Source organism: Nicotiana sylvestris, chromosome 11 (assembly GCF_000393655.2).
Source record: "Nicotiana sylvestris chromosome 11, ASM39365v2, whole genome shotgun sequence".
Classification (NCBI taxonomy): Eukaryota; Viridiplantae; Streptophyta; class Magnoliopsida; order Solanales; family Solanaceae; genus Nicotiana; species Nicotiana sylvestris.
In genome coordinates, this window is record NC_091067.1 from 113,311,194 (window position 1) to 113,332,575 (window position 21,382).

A 21,382-nucleotide genomic window follows, 5' to 3' on the forward strand; every position below is an offset into this window, starting at 1 on the left:
TTCTGCTTATTGGAAGAAGAAGAATTTATAAAAAAAAAAGTTGGGTCAAACACTGTATATTTTCGTCAAACACCTTAAATTACTTTTTCATTTTGGCCAAATACCTTAAATTTTTTAAAAAGAACTTCTTTGATCCAAAAAAAACTTTTTGGCCTTCCAGAAAGCTTGGCCAAACAGGCTCTCAGTCCCATGACTTTGTTTTTTTGGTTATTTATCTTTCTAGACTTGACTATGCTCGTAATCGATTAAGAAATCATATTTTCTTAAACTATTGATAACCTAAAACTTTTTTAATAGTACTTATTTTTCTGTTTTTTGTATTGGTACTTAACGCTAGTTTCAAGAGGAAAAAAACTCTTAAAGCTAAAAAAATTAAAGTCTGTTTTCCAACAAATTAAAGTCACGTTCTTGCTTTTTGTATACGGTTAAAATGGGTTCGTCCCTTGCGTGATAAATCGAGATTGCTATATGATAGATTAAGGTTCGACCTCGAATTATACCGAACAAAGGTGCGAGGTTATATCGTTAAGTTCGACCCCAGGATTGAACAAAATCAAGATCAGGCGAGATCGAGGGAAATTTGTCAAGCCAAATAACAGAAGGATGAGATATCTGCAATCGATTGTAGATCACGGCGAAAATCTCGGCACATATCAAGGATGTGCCGATTAATTAGATAATCATGAGATTTCTTACATGATATAGAACTGTATCAAGAGCAGGACTCTCATACTATATAAAGGGGGTCTGATCATTTGTAAAATCATCATATTTATGCAACATAAAGCAATATACTATCATTTTCTAGCTTTTATTATCTTGTTACTCTGTTCATACGTCAGTTGAAACATCTTTGGTTCAAGGGTCATTGAACTCGAGGGCCAAGGTTATTCGATTCGTGTGGTTTGCATTTATTCTTTTATCGTCGATTTCAATATTAATCTATTCTCTATATTTGTATCAAGTTATATCGTGTATCCTTAAAACCACGTATAAATTAAATTGTTATCTGATTTTAGGGTAAACAGTTTGGCGCCCATACTATATGTGTTGTGACAACTTACCCATTGCGAAATATAATGCATAAGCCCAAACTCTTGGAGAAATTGGCCAAATGGGCCGTAGAAATCAGCGGGTACGATATCAATTATCGACCCCGGAGGACTGTTAAATCTCAAATTTTGGCAGATTTCGTGGCCGACTTCACGCCGGCCCTAATACTCGAGGTCGAAAGAGAGTTAATGGTAAACTCCGGGACGTATTCGGGAATCTGGACCCTTTTTACGGATGGTGCATCGAACGCAAAAGGGTCTGGACTTGGCATCGTACTGAAGCCAACCACGGACAATATTGCCATGACCCAAAACTCTAACTCGTCGTGATGGCGCCTATCGATGGTACTAGGCAAGCCGATTTTCAAAATACTTCAATATTTCGTAAAAAAAAATAAACCAAAAGCTTTTTCATAACAAAGTTTTCATGAAAATAGGAGTTAAACTCAAAATACAGTGCGGAAAGATAATCACAAATATCAGGGTGTCACCAAGTCATGAGGAACTAGACCTCCAATCTAAAAACAGTGTTTACAATAGTCTGTGTCTACATGTCAATATAGAAAAGAAAGATAGCAAAGAAGGAGAACAAGGACTACGAACGCCGGCGGCTACCTCGTAAATCTCCGGTAATCGACCACGCACGAGCTCAATGTCCTCCATGACTGGACATACCTGTATCTGCACATGAAGTGCAGGGTGTAGCATGAGTACAACCAACTCAGTAAGTAACAGAAACAAATAAGGAACTGAGAAGTCGTGACGAGCTATATAAGTACAATTCATTTCAGTAATTTCAGTAAAGAATAGACATGCTTTCAAATCCGGCAGTTTAAGTCAAGTGAGTTTTATACAATTTCAAGTTCAAGTAGACCAGATATAAAATCTTTTAGGAAATTCACAATAATGACAGATATCAACTAAGTACAACAACAAATTAAAGCAAGTACATCCTCTCAGGGCAACAGTCATTCAACTCAGCTCAACAGCTCAATCACACGGCTCTCATCCCTCAGTACTCACACTCAATAGGTACATGCGCTCACTGGGGGTGTGCAGACTCCGGAGGGGCTCCTATAGCCCAAGCGCTATAATACGCATGGATAACTCACGTGCTACACGGATAACTCACATGCTATAATATCAAATCAAGATCCGCACGGATAACTCACGTGCTATAATATCAAATCAAGATCCGCATGGACAACTCACGTGCTATAATATCAAATCAAGATCTGCACGGACAACTCATGTGTTGCACGGACAATTCACGTGCTATGGTATCAATATCTCATCATCAGGCCGTAGGCCTCACTCAATCATAAACCTCCCTAATCTCTCGGGCTCTTAGAAATCATATAAATTAGCACAAACAGAGATAATAACATGTATCAACAAGGAATAAGAAGAGATGGAGGTATGGTATGCAAGTAAAATCATGATTGAGTACAAAACCGCAAATAACAGCTAATTCAACAAGTACGCGATCTCAACGTCTCCCAACAGTGATATCATATGGCCTAAGCATGCTTTCTAACATCAATTTCAGTCAAAACTCCATAAAACAGAGGGAACATGTAGTTAACAGTAAGCTATTCGACATTACAGCCTCACGGGATGGACCAAGTCATAATCCCTTCGGTGCACACCCACATGCCCATTACCTAGCATGTGCGTCACCTCCAAAATATTTATATGACACAAAATTCGAGGTTTCATACCCTCGGGACCAGATTTATAACTATTACTTACCTCAATCCGAGCAAAATGCTACTCCAAAATGCTTTTTCCTCATGAGTCGGCCTCTGAATATCCCGAATCTAGCCACAAGTAGTACAATACAATTAATATAGGCTAAAGAGATCAATTACACAAGAAAACTACTGAATAGAGCCAAAAATCTGAAATCAGCCCGAACCCGGCCCCTGGACCCACGTCTCGAAATTCGATAAAAGTTACAAAACCTAAAAGCCCATTCACTCATGAGTCTAACCATACCAAATTTACTCAAATCCAATAACAAAATCCCATTCAAAACCTCAAAAATTCATCTCAAGAACACTTCCTCTTTTTCCCCAATGTTTCACCCCCAAATCACAAATTAGATGATGAAATTAAAGATATAATCATGGGATTTAGCCAAAACTAATTAAAAATCACTTACTCCAATGTTTTTCCTTGAAAAATCTCTCAAGAATCGCCTCTCCCCAAGCTTCAATTCGTCAAAAATGAAAAATGGGATGAAGTCCCCTTATTTTATAACTTAAAACTTCTATCCAGGTTGCCCTCGGTCCTGCCCTCGATCGCTACCCTCGATTATGCCCTCGATCATGACATTGATCATGCTTCGATCATGACCTCAATTTTGACAGATGAAGGAAACCAAAAGAATCACACCAGCAGATATCAGCCATCAACCAAAGTCCAAAAATAATTCGTTAACCACCCGAAACTCACCCGAGGCCCTCGAGACCTCAACCAAAAATACCAACAAGTCCCAAAACATCATACAAACTTAGTCGAATCCTCAAATCACCTCAAACAACATCAAAACATAAATTACCCATGGATTCAAGCCTAATGAACTTCGAAATTTCCGAATTCTACAAACGACGTCAAAACCTATTAAGTCACGTCTGATTGACCTCAAATTTTGCACAAAGTCACAAATGAAACCACGAACCTACTCCAATTTTCGTAACTCCAATCTGACCCCGATATCAAAAAGTCCACTCTCGATCAAACTCTCCAAAATTCTAACTTTCAGCAATTCAAGCCTTATTCTACTACGGACCTCCAAATCACAATACAGACGCACTCCTAACTCCAAAATTACCTAACGAAGCTAACGGAACCATCAAAATTCAAATGCGAGGTCGTTTACACATAAGTCAACATCCGATCAACTTTTTTAGCTTAAGCTTCTAAATAAGAGACTAAGTGTTTCAATTCATTCCGAAATCACTCCAGACTCAAACCAACTAACCCGATAAGTCGTAATAAAGCTATAGAACACCAAAGAAGTAGAAAATGGGGGAATGGGGCTACAATTCTCGAAACAACTGGATCGGTCGTTATAAATATAGTTAGGCAATCCATTATAACTATGAAATTGACTAACAACGAGGCCGAATATGAGGCCATGATTGCAGGTCTTGAACTGGCCAAGAGCTTAGGGGCAGAGGTGATCGAAGCTAAGTGTGACTCCCTTCTTGTGGTATATCAAGTTAATCGAACGTTTGAAGTCAGAGAAGAACGGATGCAAAGGTACCTGAATAAGCTACATGTAACATTACATCGATTCAAAGAGTGGAATATGCAACACGTACCTTGGGATCAGAACAGTGAGGCCGATGCACTTGCAAACTTAGGCTCTTCAATCGAGGATGATGTGCTCAAATCGAGGCAGTAGTACAGCTCATAAGATCAGTAGTAGAGGAAGGTCACACTGAAATAAACTCTACAAGCATGACTTGGGATTGGAGAAATAAATACATAAAATATTTGAAGACCGACAAAGTACCCTCAGATCCTAAAGAGTCGAGGGCCCTGCGTACAAAAGCAGCCCGATTCAGCTTGTCCAAGGATGGAACCTTGTCTAGAAGAATGTTCGAAGGCCCATTAGCAATATGTCTGGGACGGGGAGATAACGAGTACGTTTTGAGGGAAGTCCACGAAGGTACCTGCGGGAACCACCTAGGCGTCGAATCATTGGTTCGAAAAGTAATTAGAGCCGGCTATTACTGGATCGATATGGAAAAAGATGCAAAGGATTTTGTACAAAAATGTGATAAATGGCAAAGACATGCTCTGATGATTCATCAACCCGGAGAACTGCTGCATTCGGTCTTGTCGCCATGGCCATTCATGCTGTGGGGAATGGACATTGTTAGCCCTCTTCCATGGGCACCATGTAAGACTCAATTTATCTTATTTATGACTAACTATTTTCCTAAGTGGGTTGAAGCCCAGGCATACGAGAAGGACTTCATCGACTTCATTTGGGACCACATCATATGTCGGTTCGGGATGCCATCCAAAATCGTATGTGACAATGGGAAATTGTTTATCGGCAGCAAAGTGACCAAGTTTCTCGAGGATCATAAAATCAAAAAGGATCTTGTCCACACCTTATCACTCCAGTGGGAACGGACAAGCCGAATCAACCAACAAAACCACAATCCAAAACCTGAAAAAAAAGGTTGACAGACGCTAAGGAAAAATGGAGGGAAGTTTTGCTCGAAGTGCTTTGGGCATACCGCACAACCTCGAACTCCAGTACCTAGGCTACCCTGTTCTCGTTGGTTTATGGCCACGAAGCTCTAATATTTGTCGAAGTCGGGGAGCCAAGTATCAGATTCTGATATGCAATAAAGGAATCAAATGACAAGGCGATGAATACGAGCCTGGAACTATTGGATGAAAGGCGTGAAGCCGCCATTTTCCGATTGGCCGCCCAAAACAACGGATTGAGAGGTATTATAATTGAAGGACCAACCTTTGATACTTTAATGCCGGGGACTTAGTACTAAGTAAAGTCACGCTGAACACCCAAAATCCTAACAATAGAAAGTTGGGTCCGAACTTGGAAGGACCGTGCCAGATTCTCAAGATCACCGAGAAAGAACCCTATAAGCTCGAAATGATGATCGGGGAACAACTACCGAGTAATTGGAATGTAACTCACCTAAAACGATATTACTACTAAGGTACGACCCCATTCATTTCCTTTTATTTTTTTACTAACACTTGCAGTTGATCGACAAGAAATAACACGAAGTTTTAGGTCTGAAAGCATGCGTTGCACTCTTTTTTCCTTAGACCGGTTTTGTCCTAAATGGGTTTTCCGGCAAGGTTTTTAACGAGGCAACAGTGGATTGTGCTAACTTAGAATCAAAGGCCGATCACGAATCGGTGTCAAAGATTGTTTTACAGTCTCCGAGGTTTCTCTACAACCAACCTCGAATACTAGGGGGCATTACCCTCGTATATCGAATTGCTTTAGCAAGGAAATTACTTCGTAATGGAAGGGTCTCGATAGGTAGGATTTGTTGTAAGGGTCAAACTATCAAACGAACTGTGCCCACGTAGCTTGCTCGAGCCCTTTCATAAAACATGTATGCATGTATAATTGTTTAGCACAAGAATAAGAAGAAGTATTTTCCTTGCAGTCATCTTATGTTTATAAATTTCCTCATTACATCCCTTAAAGAGTTTCGTACTTTCGATCTCCTAAAAGAAACGAGACTAAGATTCGATTATAACTAGAATTTGAATTACCACTCCCTCACTCGGGGATTGCCGTCCTAAAACAAACTCAAACGGATCAAGCTATTAAAAATCAGAGACATAAGACCTATTAGGCAACCCCCAAATTTTAAAGGCCACAGCCATACCCACTCGGGGAGTATTTTCTTAGGCAAGCCTGGATAACTCGGGAAAGCATGCCCAAAGGGCTACACCCGAATTAAAAGTCTATGACCACATTAACACGGCTCGGAGATGTCCGAGAACCGTAATAAAAAATAGGCCTTCAAAATTTTCAAAACCGATTCTAAAGGCTACCCTCGGCAAACTATAATCTGGCTACCTCGAATTTTAGTCATTATCTCCATTTTGTCTTCACTATCGTGAATCACCCAAAATACCTGATCGGCCATCTCGACATGCTCACTTTGATTCGCTTCTAACTCGGCCTGAAGCATCTCACTCAGAAGCTTGTAAGTATTTGTCTTCTCGGTGAGCTCCCAAACCTCAACTTCGTGCTGGGTCAACTCTTCCCCGATTCGGAGGAAAGCCTCATGATGCAATATTGAGGCCTACAAGCACAAAGAAAGGTGTTGGGATTATTTACAACTTCAAATTTAAATAAGTAATAAAGTGACACTCGAAGTTACCCGATTCAAAGCATGTTGGGCCTCATTAAATAGGCAAGGTGCTTCCACCGCATCCATCACAGCCTGGTCCTCCTCGGTCACCAACCACCTGAGGTAGCTAGTAACCCCCACGAGGGCAGAGAAAACTTGAGCATCCTTCGAGAAAGAAAAAATTATTGACCGCCTACGGTTAGGGTTAATGCTTGGGTCCGGGAATTGATCCACCAGTTTTGGGCTCGAACAAGACCCAATGGCACCCGATGATGGTACCTACCTTGCCACCGGCAAGTCACCAAACCCGGTGACATCTTCCAAAGTGGTGGACTCTAATCCACCTAAGAAGTGGTGGATATCAGTCGCCCCCTAAGGCCCCTCGAAAGAACGGCTTTCTAATATACCTGCCTCGCAAATCATGGCATCTGAAATCTGAGGGGACCCAGTAATGTTGATTACCCTAAGCTCGTCTTTTTGGGAACATTCCTCTACTCGAGAAGCGTCAATCCTGGCCTCTCTCTCGACCCCCCTAGCTTGGGGTGGAGTGGCCTCAACCCCTTCTGGTTTGGGAGCTTTGGCCAAAAATTCCTCATCGACCTCCGGTTTGAAGGGCCCTTGTATCACGACACCTAACCGCATGTGGGCCACTAGCTTGGATTTCTCTTCTTCTTCTTCATACTCGTCCCTCAGCCAGTGGATTGAGTTCGAGGATAGAGCGTCGGTGTTTTCCCAGGGCTTGCACGACCTCTTTTTTAGTTTTTCTTTTCTGAGTCCGGGGAGCTCAAAGCCATATAATCTTCTTTTCATCACCCTGCTTTGGAGCAGGAGACTCGAGAGGATCCTCATAACCAGATGGAGGCCTCATAGCAACATCCTTGGGGAGATCTATAAGAGAAAATAGATAAGAATTCGACAGCAAAAGGAGGAAATCGAATATTATTACTTTAGGAAAAGAAAATTACCATGATTACGGTCCTCCCATTGACCCTTCGATAATTCCATCCAAGCACGCTTGGAATATGGTCTCTCTAACACAAGGCCCTCGACCCATTCCTTGAGTTCAGGAACTATGTTTGGCATCTGGACCACAACTACAATACCAAAAACATCGAAAAGGAAGGAGATAAGAGGTAAAAAACAAGATTAGATCTTCATGGCAAAGTACTACTTACGTTTCATGTTCCATTTCTCGAGAAATGGCATGTCTTCGGCAAGGATTAGGTCCAAAGTCTGTATTCGAACAAATCGACCCATCTAACCACGGTCCCGAGACTCATCTATACACAAGAATGGGGCCCTACTGGCCTGTCGAGCTAGCTTAGAAAACCCTTCACATGGGTAGTGATCGATTCCTCAAGCGAAGGTACCACCATATGCTTGTTGACCCAATAGCAATCCTCTTTAACCTTGGTGAGGAGATCATCGGTATTTTGCATATGTACCTCGAGAACGACTCACATCGACCCGGTACCGAGGAGGTCTTTTCAAACTTATAATCGGCAATGGTAGTGCACCCTGCTGGAATGAAATCCTCAGAATAAGGTTCCTCAACAGCCCCGTTGTCGGTGGGTCATGATGAAGAGGTGGCCTCCTTCTGCGGTACAGTCTTAGAAGTTTTCGCCATTGTATAACAGAATAAAAGGGAATTAGGATGGTATGCGATTTGCTAAAAGTTTAAGAAATTTGGGTGCAAGAGTCGCAAAGCAAAAGGATTTTTGAAAAAAAAAACAAGAATAGGAGGAGCTTTGAAAGTAAAGTTTGAATAAAGGAAAGTTAGGGTACTTATAGCTTGTTGGTGACAATTTAGAACCCGTAGTGGCCGACCAACAATTGACAGGCATTTAATGCCTTAGTAAGTGGACCAACGGGATTTCGGTATCCATTTGTCGTTTACATCATAGTCGGGTGTCTCAGTGACCGTTCGTCGCTTACATTATGGCCCATTGAGACGAGATTTGGAAGTTCATATTGTTTCTCGTCATTTTCTCTCTGAGAAACAAGGGGCCTATCTGTATACGGTCAAAATCGGGCTCGCCCCTTATGTGATTAATCGAGACTTGAATATGATAGGTTAAGATTCGACCTCGAATTATATTGAACCAAGGTGCGAGGTTATATGGTTAAGTTCGACCTCAGGACCGAACAAAATCGAGATCAGGCGAGATCGAGGGAAATTTACCAAGCCAAATAACAAAAGGACAAGATATCCACGATCGGTTGTAGATCACGGCAAAAATTTCGGCACGTATCAAGGATGGGCCGATTAATTAGCTAATCATGAGATTTTTTACCTGATATAGAACTGTATCAAGAGTAGGACTCTCCTACTATATAAAGGGGGTCTAATCATTTGTAAAATCATCATATTTACGCGACGTAAACCAATATACTGTCATTTTCTAGCTTTTATTATCTTGTTACTCTGTTGGTACGTCAGTTGAAACATCTTTGGTTCAAGAGTGATTGAACTCGAGGGCCAAGGCTATTCGATTTGTGTGGTTTGCATTTATTCTTTTATCGTCAATTTCAATATTAGTCTATTATCTTAATTTGTACCAAGTTATATCGTGTATCCTTAAAACCACGTATAAATTCAATTGTTATCCGATTTTAGGATAAACACTTTCTTAATCGTTATGGGAATTTATTTGAGTGGCTAAATGATAGTAGTAAAAAAGTTTCCTTGAATAAAAAATTCTAATTAAATTCAAAATCATATATGAAAAGTTATAAATATTTCAGTTTTATCCAACATGTTTAGAAATATAGTTTAATATTTTGAGGATATTTTGGTCAATCAATATTATATTTATGCTTTTATAATAATATAGATAGATAGAAATAGATTATATTGACAGTATGATATAAATCTTAATCTAAATTCAAAAGACAGAATGCAAAATTAAGAATGTATTTTTCTCCTTTTCCATTCTGAGACTGTAAGTTTAAAGTAGAAAGTTGTGGGGCTTGTTCTTTTGCGTAAAAAAGAGCTGCTAATTTAAATGACAGGATTACTCATTTAATTGACATCTCTTCTCATTGGACTCAATACGTCTAAAAACTCTTACCTTTTTTTTGGGGAAAGTACGAATGACCTCCTTCAGTTTGGGATTGTGACACAAAAACTATTGAAATCGAAAAATTTACACGAAACATCCTCAAAGCTATTGATTAAAATGCAATAATTTTTAATAGAAGATAACAGAGCTTACAAAAATATTTCCAGTTATTTATCTGTTACCTTCGTATCATTTCCATTTCCTCTACCCTTTATTTTTTCCTTCTTTCTCTTCCAGCCTATGAAACGCACAAAGTAGTGGATTAATGAATACTTTTTTTTCATGCCAGCAAGCACTTATCCATACCAGATATTTACTCCAAACCAAAAAATGTAATCTTAGGAGTTAAAATTTCAAGTGACTGTACCCTATTTTACTATTTGATCGAAACAAAGGAGTTGTATTGAGGGTAGCCTCGTAATGGATCAGACCCGAGCTCGAAGATGAGGAATCGAGTCCAAATATCAAAATGTCCATCGAGACTGAGACCAGCAGCAATTGAGACTAAGTATGACAGACTTCAAGTGAAATGCAATAACAGAAAGGCGAGATATCCGTAGTCGGTCGGAGATCACGACGGATATCTTAGAGCAGATCAAATCAAGGGCGGTTATTTGTTTCAATCATGGAATTTACTTTCATAATTAGAATTGTACCGCAATTAGGATTCCTCTAGTATATAAAGAGGGGTCCCCATCATTTGTAAACACCTTACATTCATACAGAAAAGCAATACACTATATCTCTATTGTTCATCAATTTATTATTCTTTGACTATTCTTACTTTACTACTCTCGAGGATTCATCAACTCGAGGACACTATCCAGATATCGGTTTGTTTTATATTCTTGTCAATTTTATCACTTATCTCTAAATTAATAAATTGGTATTAAGTGAAATCACTTATCCTTAAAACTACATTACAAGTTTAATTGATACTCGATTTTTAGGGTAAATAGTTTGGCGCCCACCGTGGGCTAAGGACAATATTTGTTGCTTAATATTTTAACCTTCATAACACACACTATGTTTACGCTTGTTCTTGTGAGTATTTTTTATTTCAGGAATCAACATGTCAAACTCTCAAGTAGTACCCACTCACACTGACACCGGCCTTGGTCTTCATGGTGAAAATGAGCACATAGTCGCCTCGGGAAACGGAATACCTCCAATCAATCCCGATACACCACAGGCCATGAATCTGGTTGATGTAAATTCTCATGTCGTGGAGATTTAGGCGCTTATCCTAAAAATAGCATCCGTAGAGACGCCCGAGCAGCCGATCAGAACACAAAAATGGTGAAGAAGGCGGAATTAACCTTCGAATGATATTTGACATGCTACAAACTCAGCAGGTCGCGATAGCGCAACTTCAAAATCAGAATCGAGCCCCAAGCATAATCAAACTCGATACATCACAGGAAGTTGCTCATAGGGTCGAACCCATGCAGGAAAAATTGAACGATAATGGATCAGGAACTGATCCCGCCATCATGAAAATGGTCGAGGAGCTCACCAAACGGATAAAATCAGGTGAAAGAAAATTGAGGCTAATGACAAAAAGATAGAAACGTACAACTAACGAGTTGACCAAATACTGGGGCACCCCCAATCCTAAAGGGTTTGGATTCAAAAAAGTTCGTGCAGAATCCTTTTCCTCAAAGTGCGGTTCCAAAGCCCATTCCTAAGAAGTTTCGTATGCCAAACATCCCCAAGTACAATGGTACCACCGATCCTAATGAACACATCACTTCGTACACATGCGGAATAAAGGGAAATGACTTAGAAGCTGATGAGATTGAATCTGTTTTGTTGAAAAAATTTGGAGAAACTTTATCAAAAGGGGAAATGAAATGGTACCACAATTTGCCGCCCAATTCCATCAATTCTTTCGTCATGCTCACTAATTCATTCGTAAAGGCGCACGCCGGAGCAATAAAGGCCGCAACTAGGAAGTCGGACCTCTTCAAAGTGAGACAAAAGGACAACGGAATGCTAAGGGAGTTCATAACTCAATTTCAGATGCAACGCATGGACTTACCCCCGATTACAGATGATTGGGCTGTCCAAGCCTTTACTCAGGATTTGAACGAGCGAAATTTGATAACATCACGTCAAGTAAAGCAGAATTTGATTGAATATCCAGTAGTGACCTGGGTCGATGTGGATAATTGGTACCAATCGAAGATTAGGGTCGAGGATGATTAGTTGGGAGCTCCATCCGGTTCTGTTTACCCAAACATGTCCAAAGGCAGGATTCAAAGGGACATCGACAGAGAGCCCCTATAGAACAGAGATCGATACCAACCATATAGCACAAATCGAAGGGATAACGGACTGAGACGTAATCTAGTTCGAAATGATTGAAGGAATGATCGAGGTCAAAATTCTAGAGGGATTATGAGTAAGAATGGTTTTGATAAACACGTTGAGCCTAAGGATGCACCGCGATTATCAGAATATAACTTCAACATCGATGCTTCAGGTATTATGTCAGCCATTGGACGGATCAAGGATACTAGATGGCCCAGACCCTTGCAAACTGACCCAGCTCAAAGGAATCCGAATAAATGTGCAAGTACTATGGAACCCATGGTCACAGAACCGAGGACTGCAGATAATTAAGGGAGGAGGTAGCTCGTTTATTCTACGAAGGTCATCTCCGAGAGTTCTTGAGTGTCTGAGCGAAGAATCACTTCAGCGACAGGGATGCAAATAGGAAAAATGAACAGGAGGAACCATAGCACGTGATTCATATGATCGTCGGTGGGGTTGATATCCCTTAGGGTCCAACATTTAAATGCACCAAAGTCACAATCACAAGGGAGAAGCATACCCAGGACTACTTACCAGAAGATACCTTATCCTTCAATGATGAGAATATAGAAGGGATCGAACAACCTCACAACGACGCACGATTAATATCTATCCTTAAGAATAAAATTCAAGTTAAACGTGTGTTGGTTAATCCAGGTAGCTCGACGAGCATTGTTCGATCCAGGGTCGTGGAGCAACTCGGCCTTCAGATCAAATTGTGCCTGCATCTCGAGTGCTCAATGCTTTTGGCATGGCGAGTGAAACCACTAAAGGGGAAATCATATTGCCAGTGAACGTGGCCAGAACTATCCAGGAAATGAAGTTCCACGTGATCGGAGGAAATATAAGGTACAATGCGCTGCTCGAAAGACCTTGGATCTATAATATGAGGGCAGTACCTTCAACGCTTCATCAAGTTTTGAAATTCCCAACACTGGAGGGAGTCAAAATGGTTTATGGCGAACAACCAGCAGCTAAAGAGATGTTTGGAATCGATGAGGTGATACCAGTGTCGGCTCTCACATCAACAAAGGGACCAGAATCAAAGGAAAAGTAGAAGGTCAAATAGCAACCATAGTCACCGGCTTCGACCAGATCAGAACTGCAGGAAATGATCGAGGACTATGACTGCATGATACCTCGAACCTTCTTAACCCCCGATGACTCTGATGCAACGAAATTAACAATCGAAGAGCTGGAACACGCCATACTGGTCGAGCACCTGCCCGATCGAAAGGTATACCTAGGCACGGGGTTAACCCCCGAGCTTAGGGAAAAACTCATTAAATTACTTATTAAAAATATGGATTGTTTTGCTTGGTTCCACCTTGACATGACAGGGATCCCACCGGAGATCACTACTCACCGATTGAGCTTGGACCCAAAGTTCAAACCAGTAAAGCAAAGGAGGAGGCCACTGTTCAAGGCAAAGCATGTATTTATCAAGGACCAGGTAACCAAACTTCTCAAAATAGGATCCATCCCGGAAGTAAAATATCCCGAATGGTTAGCAAACATAGTTGTAGTCCCCAAGAAGGGGAATAAACTTAGAATGTGTGTAGATTACAAAGACTTAAACAAAGCATGCCCTAAGGACTCTTTTCCACTACCGAATATCGATCACATGATCGTTGCCATGACCGGCCACGAGATCCTCAGCTTTCTCAATGCCTACTCTAGGTACAACCAAATACAAATGAACCCGGAGGATTAGGAAAAGACCTTATTTATCACTAAGTACGATACTTATTGCTATAATGTAATGTCGTTTGGGCTAAAAATGCCGGTGCTACTTATCAATGCCTAGTAAACCGTATGTTCAAAGAACAAATAAGTAAATCAATGGAGGTCTATATTGATGACATGCTAGATAAGTCTCTGCGCGCAGAGGACCATTTGACACATTTTCAGGAAATTTTTGACATATTGAGAGTTTGAGACAGTACAACATGAAGCTCAACCCCGAGAAATGTGCATTCGGGGTTGGTTCAGGCAAGTTCTTTGGCTTTATGGTATCAAATCTGGGAATTGAGATCAACCCTAATAAAATCAAGGCAATCAAAGACATCACAATTGTGGATAGCGTTAAGGTCGTACAAAGGCTAACATGATGGATAGCTTCTTTAGGTCGCTTCATCTCTAGATCTTCTGATCGAAGCCACAAGTTCTTCTCACTTCTCAAAAAGAAGAACAATTTTACTTGGACCTCGAAATGCCAACAGGCATTGGAAGAATTAAAGTGGTACCTTTCGAGCCCACAATTACTTCATACCTCGAAAGCGGGTGAGCAACTCTACTTATATTTGGCAGTCTCGGAGGTCATGGTAAGTGGTGTCTTCATTCGAGAAGAACAAGGTACTCAATTTCCTATTTACTGTGTTAGTCGAACTTTAGGTGAAGCAGAGACCCGGTACCCATACTTGGAAAAATTAGCGCTTGCTCTAATAAGCACCTCTAAGAAATTAAAACCATATTTTCAATGTCACCCAATCTTGTGTTGTAACCACTTATCCCCTTCGTAACATTTTGCACAAGCTCGAGCTCTTGGGCTGACTGGCCAAATGGGCCGTCGAAATCAGCAAGTACGATATCGAGTATCAACCCCAAACGGCCATCAAGTCTCAAATCTTAGCAGACTTCGTGGCCGACTTCATACTAGACCTCGTGCCCGAGGTCGAAAAGGAGCTATTGCTAAAATCGAGCACATCCTCGGTGGTGTAGACCGTTTTCACAAATGGTGCTTCGAATGTGAAGGGGCTTGGGCTAGGCGTCGTTTTGAAGCCACCCAAAGGCAATACAATTAGACAATCTATCAAAACCCCTAAGTTGACTAACAATGAGGCCGAGTATGAGGCCATGATTGTAGGTCTCGAGTTGGATAAAAGTTTGGGAGCTGAGGTCATCGAGGCCAAGTGTGATTCCTAGCTTATGGTTAACCAGGTCAATAAAACCTTCAAAGTCCGAGAAGATCGAATGCAAATGTACTTGGATAAATTGCAGGTGACCTTACACCGGTTCATAGAATGGACCCTACAACATGTACCTCGATAACAGAATGGTGAGGCTGACGCCCTTGCAAACTTAGGGTCATCAGTCGAAGATGATGAAATTAGCTTGAGGACTGTAGTATAGCTTTCAAAATTGGTGGTCGAAGAAGGCCACGCCAAAATAAACTCCACAAGACTAACGTAGGATTGGAGAAACAAATATATCGATTATCTGAAGAACAGGAAACTTCCCTCGGACTCTAAGGAATCGAGGACTCTTCGAACGAAAGTTGCACGATATACATTGGCCGAAGATGGAACATTATACAGAAGGATGTTCAATGGGCCGTTGGCAATATGCTTGGGTCCGGGAGACACCAACTACGTCCTACGAGAAATTCACAAGGGCACTTGTGGGAACTATTCCAACGCCGAATCATTGGTTCACAAAGTCATCAGAGCAAGATATTATTGGGATAGTATGGAAAAAGATACTAAGGAGTTCGTTCAAAAATGTGACAAATTCCAAAGGCATGCACCGATGATCCACCAACCCCAAAAGCAACTTCATTCAGTCTTATCCCCATGGACATTCATAAAATGGGGGATGGACATCATTGGTCCTCTACTATTGGCCCCAGGTAAAGCTAAGTTCATTTTATTTATGACTGACTATTTCTCTAAATGGGTTGAAGTATAGGCTTTCGAGAAAGTCAGAGAGAAAGAAGTTATAGACTTCATCTAGGATCACATCGTCTGCCGATTCGGGATACCCACTGAGATAGTGTGAAATAATGAAAATAATTTATCGGCAGCAAAGTAACAAAGTTCCTCGAAGATCACAAAATAAAAAGGATATTATCGACGTTGTGTCATCCTAGTTGGAACGGACAGGCCGAATCAACGAACAAGACCATCATCAAAACTTAAAGAAAAGGTTGAACGATGCTAAGGGGAAATGGGGATAAATTTTGCTCGAAGTCCTTTGGGCATACCGGACAACGACAAAATCCAGTACGGGGGCAACGCCATTCTCCTTTGTATATGGCACCAAAGCTTCGATCCTGGTCGAAGTCGGGGAACCAAGCGTCAGGTTTTGATACACAACGGAAGAATCAAATTACGATGGTATGAGAATAAGCCTCGAATTGTTAGACAAAAAATGGGAAGCCGCTCTCATTCGAATGGCCGCCCAGAAATAGCGAATCGAAAGATATTATAATCAAAGGGCCAATCTTCAACACTTCAAAATAAGGGACTTAGTTCTAAGGAAAGTCACCCTCAATACTCGAGACCCAAACGAAGGGAAACTCGGCCCAAATTAGGAAGGGCCATATCAGGTCCTAGGAAAGGATCTTACAAACTTGGCATAATGGAGGGCGAACAATTGCCAAACAATTGGAACATACCACTCCTCAAACGATATTATTGCTGAGGTATGATAACAACTAGGTCGGGAATCCAAATTAGAGTAAGAATTTGAGAAGTAAATGCGGAAGCAATAACAACAAGGAATTGAACAAATAGAATTAAAGAGACGAAAATAAAGGATATGAGACGAATTCAAGGAAAGAATTCCAAGAACTTCCAAGAACGTAAGTTCTATAGCCTTGACAAGATCAAAGTAACAACGTCTTGATTTATGAAAGAAATCAAACGCCTTTACTTAAAAAGCAAATCAAAACAATAGATTCGGATCTTGACCACTTTACGAGTAACTTGAGACAACAATTAATAACTAGTATTAATCGCCTTCTAAGAATACCACAAAGGAATCAAAGATATCATAAAAGAGAAGTAATCTTACTACCTTGAACTAAGAACTAGTAAAGGTTGAAAGATAAATCTCAAAGCACAAGTAACAAAGGTTCAAAAGAACTCTCAAAGTATGATATACTTAATCAATAAATGTTGTGTCTTATGAATGAGAAGAACTCCTTATTTATAGGAGTTAAAAGCACTTAAAATAATGTAGGGGGTTGCTAAAAAGTCATCTAAATTAGGTAGGGGGCTGCTAGGGGTCACAATAGCCATCAAACTTAGGTAGGTGGCTCCTAAGGGGTAACAAAAGCCATCAAAATTAAGTGGGGGCGGCCAAATCCTTTTGGGGCAGATTTGGGCCTTAAAACTATTAGTTTGGGCCATTGGTTTGGACTCCAATTGGGCTCCTTTTGAAACACCCCCTTTTGGACCTCTTTTAAGGTCATTTTGAGCCTTGTTGGTGGACTTCAAGGGCTGATTTGGTAACCCAATCTTCCTCCTCTTGGACTTCAATTTGGACTACCAAATAATTGTAAAACTTGGACAATTCATCTCCTTTGAGCTTGAGCTCTTCCTCTACAATTAAAAGCTTCTTTATTTGCCATTGAAGTCTAGCAACCTTAGCTTGCAACTCTTTAGCTTGAGATCTTGTAAATGGCCTTGGAGCTTCCAAAACTCTATCATCTCTAACATTGTCCTTAACTATATCCTTGTTCTTGATGCTATCATTCCCCCCTTCTTGAAAAGAATTCGTCCTCGAATTCGATCCTACATCAAACAAAGATAAGTCAGCAACATTAAATGTGGCACTTACTTGGAACTCACCAGGAAGGTCCAACTTGTAAGCATTGTCTCCAATCCTTTCAAGGACTTGAAATGGGCCATCTCCTCTAGGATGCAACTTTGACTTCCTTTTGGAAGGAAATCTCTCCTTTCTAAAGTGAACCCAAACTAAATCTCCAGGTTTAAAAATAACTTGCTTTCGTCCCTTATTCTTTCTCAAGGCAGTTTGCTCATTTTTCTTCTCAATTGCAAGCCTTGTTTGTTCATGAATTTTTTTCATCATCTCAGCCTTTGTCCTACCATCAAGATTAGCAATATCATTAGTTTGTAATGGTAATAAATCAAGGGGAGTGAAGGGATTAAAACCATAAACAACCTCAAAAGGAGACATACCTGTAGAAGAATGAATTGTTCTATTGTAAGCAAATTCAATCATAGGTAAGTGATCTTCCCATGAAGTTAATTTACCTTTCAAAACAGCCCTCAACATGTTTCCTAAGGTTCTATTAACTACTTCAGTTTGTCCATCAGTTTGTGGGTGACAAGAAGTAGAAAACAACAATTTAGTACCTAACTTCCCCCAAAACACACGCCAAAAGTGGCTCAAAAACTTAGCATCCCTATCACTAACAATAGTTCTAGGTATACCATGAAATTTGACAACCTCTTTTACAAAAAGATCAGCAACATGTGAGGCATCATTAGTCTTTAAACAAGGAATAAAATGAGCCATTTTGGAGAACCTATCTACCACAACAAATATACTATCCTTACCATATCTTGTTCTAGGCAAACCTAACACAAAATCCATGGAAATATCAATCCAAGGCGAAGTAGGAACAGGTAATGGCGTGTAAAGACCATGTGGTAACACTTTAGATTTAGCTTGTTTACATTCCAAACACTGTGCGCACATTCTTTCAACATCTTTTCTCATTCCAGGCCAAAAGAAATTTTCGGCCAGTATGTCTAGTGTCTTTGGGACTCCAAAGTGTCCCATAAGCCCTCCACAATGTGCTTCCCTTACAAATACTTCACGTAAAGAGCAATTAGGAATACACAACTTATTTTCCTTAAAGAGAAAGCCATCTTGGAGGTTAAACCTCTCAAAAGGACTCAACTTACAATCTGCAAAAATTTTGCCAAAATCAACATCATTAGCATAAAGTCCCTTGATTTGATCAAAACCCATTAATTTAGAAGTCAGGGTAGAAACTAAGACATACCTCCTTGAAAGTGCATCAGCAACAACATTTTCTTTCCCTTGTTTGTAAGAAATTACATAAGGAAACGTTTCAATGAATTCAACCCACTTAGCATGCCTTCTACTAAGCTTACCTTGACTCTTCAAGTATTTCAAGGATTCATGATCAGTTTTAATGACAAACTCTCTTGGCCACAAGTAATGTTGCCATGTGGCTAAAGCCCTTACCAAAGCATATAGCTCTTTGTCATAAGTGGAATAGTTCAATGTGGCTCCACTTAACTTTTCACTAAAGTAGGCAATAGGTTTAGAATCTTGCATCAAAACAGCACCTATTCCTTTGCCCGAAGCATCACATTCAATTTCAAAAGATTTAGAAAAATCAGGCAATTGTAACAATGGAGCAGAACATAACTTTTCTTTCAACAAGTTAAAAGCATCATCTTGTTCTTTTCCCCATTTAAAAATCTTATCCTTTTTAATAACTTCAGTTAAAGGAGAAGCAATGGTACTAAAGTCTCTCACAAACCTCCTATAAAAACTAGCAAGTCCATGAAAACTCCTAACTTCAGTTACACTCTTAGGTTTAGGCCATTCTTTTATTGCTTTGATTTTCTCTTCATCAACCTCAACTCCTTTAGAACTAACTACAAAACCCAAGAAAATCACACGATCCACATAAAAAGTACACTTTTTAAGATTAGCAAATAAAAATTGCTTTCTAAGAACTTCAAAAACTTGTTTTAGGTGTTCTACATGCTCTTCTAAAGTGTTAGAAAAGACCAAGATATCATCGAAGTACACCACAACAAATTTTCCATGAAAATCCTTAAAAACATGATTCATTAATCTCATGAAAGTACTAGGTGCATTAGTCAAGCCGAAAGGCATAACTAACCACTCATAAAGCCCATATTTGGTCTTAAAAGCAGTTTTCCATTCATCTCCAGGATTCATTCGAATCTGATGGTAACCACTTTTTAGATCAATTTTAGAAAAGATTTTGGATCCATGTAATTGATCCAACATGTCATCAAGACGAGGAATAGGGTGGCGATACTTTACCGTAATCTTGTTGATTGCTCTACAATCCACGCACATCCTCCAAGTTCCATCCTTTTTTGGTACCAATAGGACGGGAACCGAGCAAGGGCTCATGCTCTCTCTCACAAAACCTTTCTCAAGCAACTCCTCAACTTGCCTTTGAAGTTCTTTTGTCTCTTCTGGATTACTCCTATAGGCTGGCCTATTTGGGATTTGTGATCCAGGTACAAAATCAATTTGATGCTCAATGCCACGTAAAGGTGGCAATCCATTAGGAATATCTTCTGGAAAGACATCTTCAAAATCCTGCAAAAGAGAAGAAATACTACTTGGCAAAGAAGAAGTTAGCAACTCAGAATTAATCAAAGTCTCTTTGTAAGTAAGTAGTATTATGGGCAGCCCCTCTTTTCTTGCATTTAAACACTCTTTGATTTTTATATAAAAACTCTCTTTTTTTCTTTCCTTAACCTCTTTCCTCTCACCAAGACTGTCTATTTTTTCATTCAAACCCTTTTTTATCTCTTCTCTCAAATTGCTGCCCTCTCTCTCTTTCTCTCGGCCATCTCTCTTTTTTTCTAATTCTTGGCCTTCTTTCTTTTCTTTTTCCTCAAGCTCACTTTTTATCTCTCCCCTTGGTTTTCCCATTGTTTCTCTTAATCTCTTTTGATCTTCAAACACTTGAGAAGGAGATAAAGGTGCAAGAGTAAATTTCCTGCCATTTAGTTCAAGAGAATATCTATTCTTTCTTCCATCATGAAAAACATTCCTGTCATACTGCCAAGGACGACCCAGTAAGATATGACAAGCTTGCATAGGTATTATGTCACAAAGAATATCATCCTTATATCTACCAACATTAAATGAAATCATGCACTGTTTGTTTACCTTTAGTTCACCACTATCATTTAACCATTGGAGTCTATATGGAGTAGGGTGTTTCATGCATGCAAGTCCCAATTTTTCCACAAAGTATGAACTCACCACATTAGCACAACTACCACTATCAATGATCATAGAGCAAGTTTTTCCCTTTATCCCACACCTAGTATGGAATATATTCTCCCTTTGTTCTTCACTATTGCTTGCCAAATTGATAGTCATAATCCTTCTAACTACCCCAATCATGCCCTCATTAGGTAGTTCTACATCATCTTCATCACTCACATCTCCCTCTTCTTCTCCCTCACCTTTTTCACTCTCATATCCTCCATCTTCTCTAAGAATGATGTTTCTTCTACTTGGACATTCATGCATCATATGTCCCCTTCCTTTACATTTATGACATTGAATAGAACTAGAAGGTGTA

The 21,382-nt window shown here is 40.0% G+C and overlaps 1 protein-coding gene across 1 annotated transcript; it reads left to right on the forward strand.

Annotated features, from left to right (window-relative positions):
* Positions 1–11,679: 11,679 nt before the first annotated feature.
* On the forward strand, positions 11,680–12,189 carry LOC138881516 (uncharacterized). The gene has a single exon (XM_070161749.1). It carries the CDS (start codon positions 11,680–11,682, stop codon positions 12,187–12,189), a length of 510 nt encoding a protein of 169 aa, XP_070017850.1.
* The last annotated feature ends 9,193 nt before the right edge of the window (positions 12,190–21,382 follow it).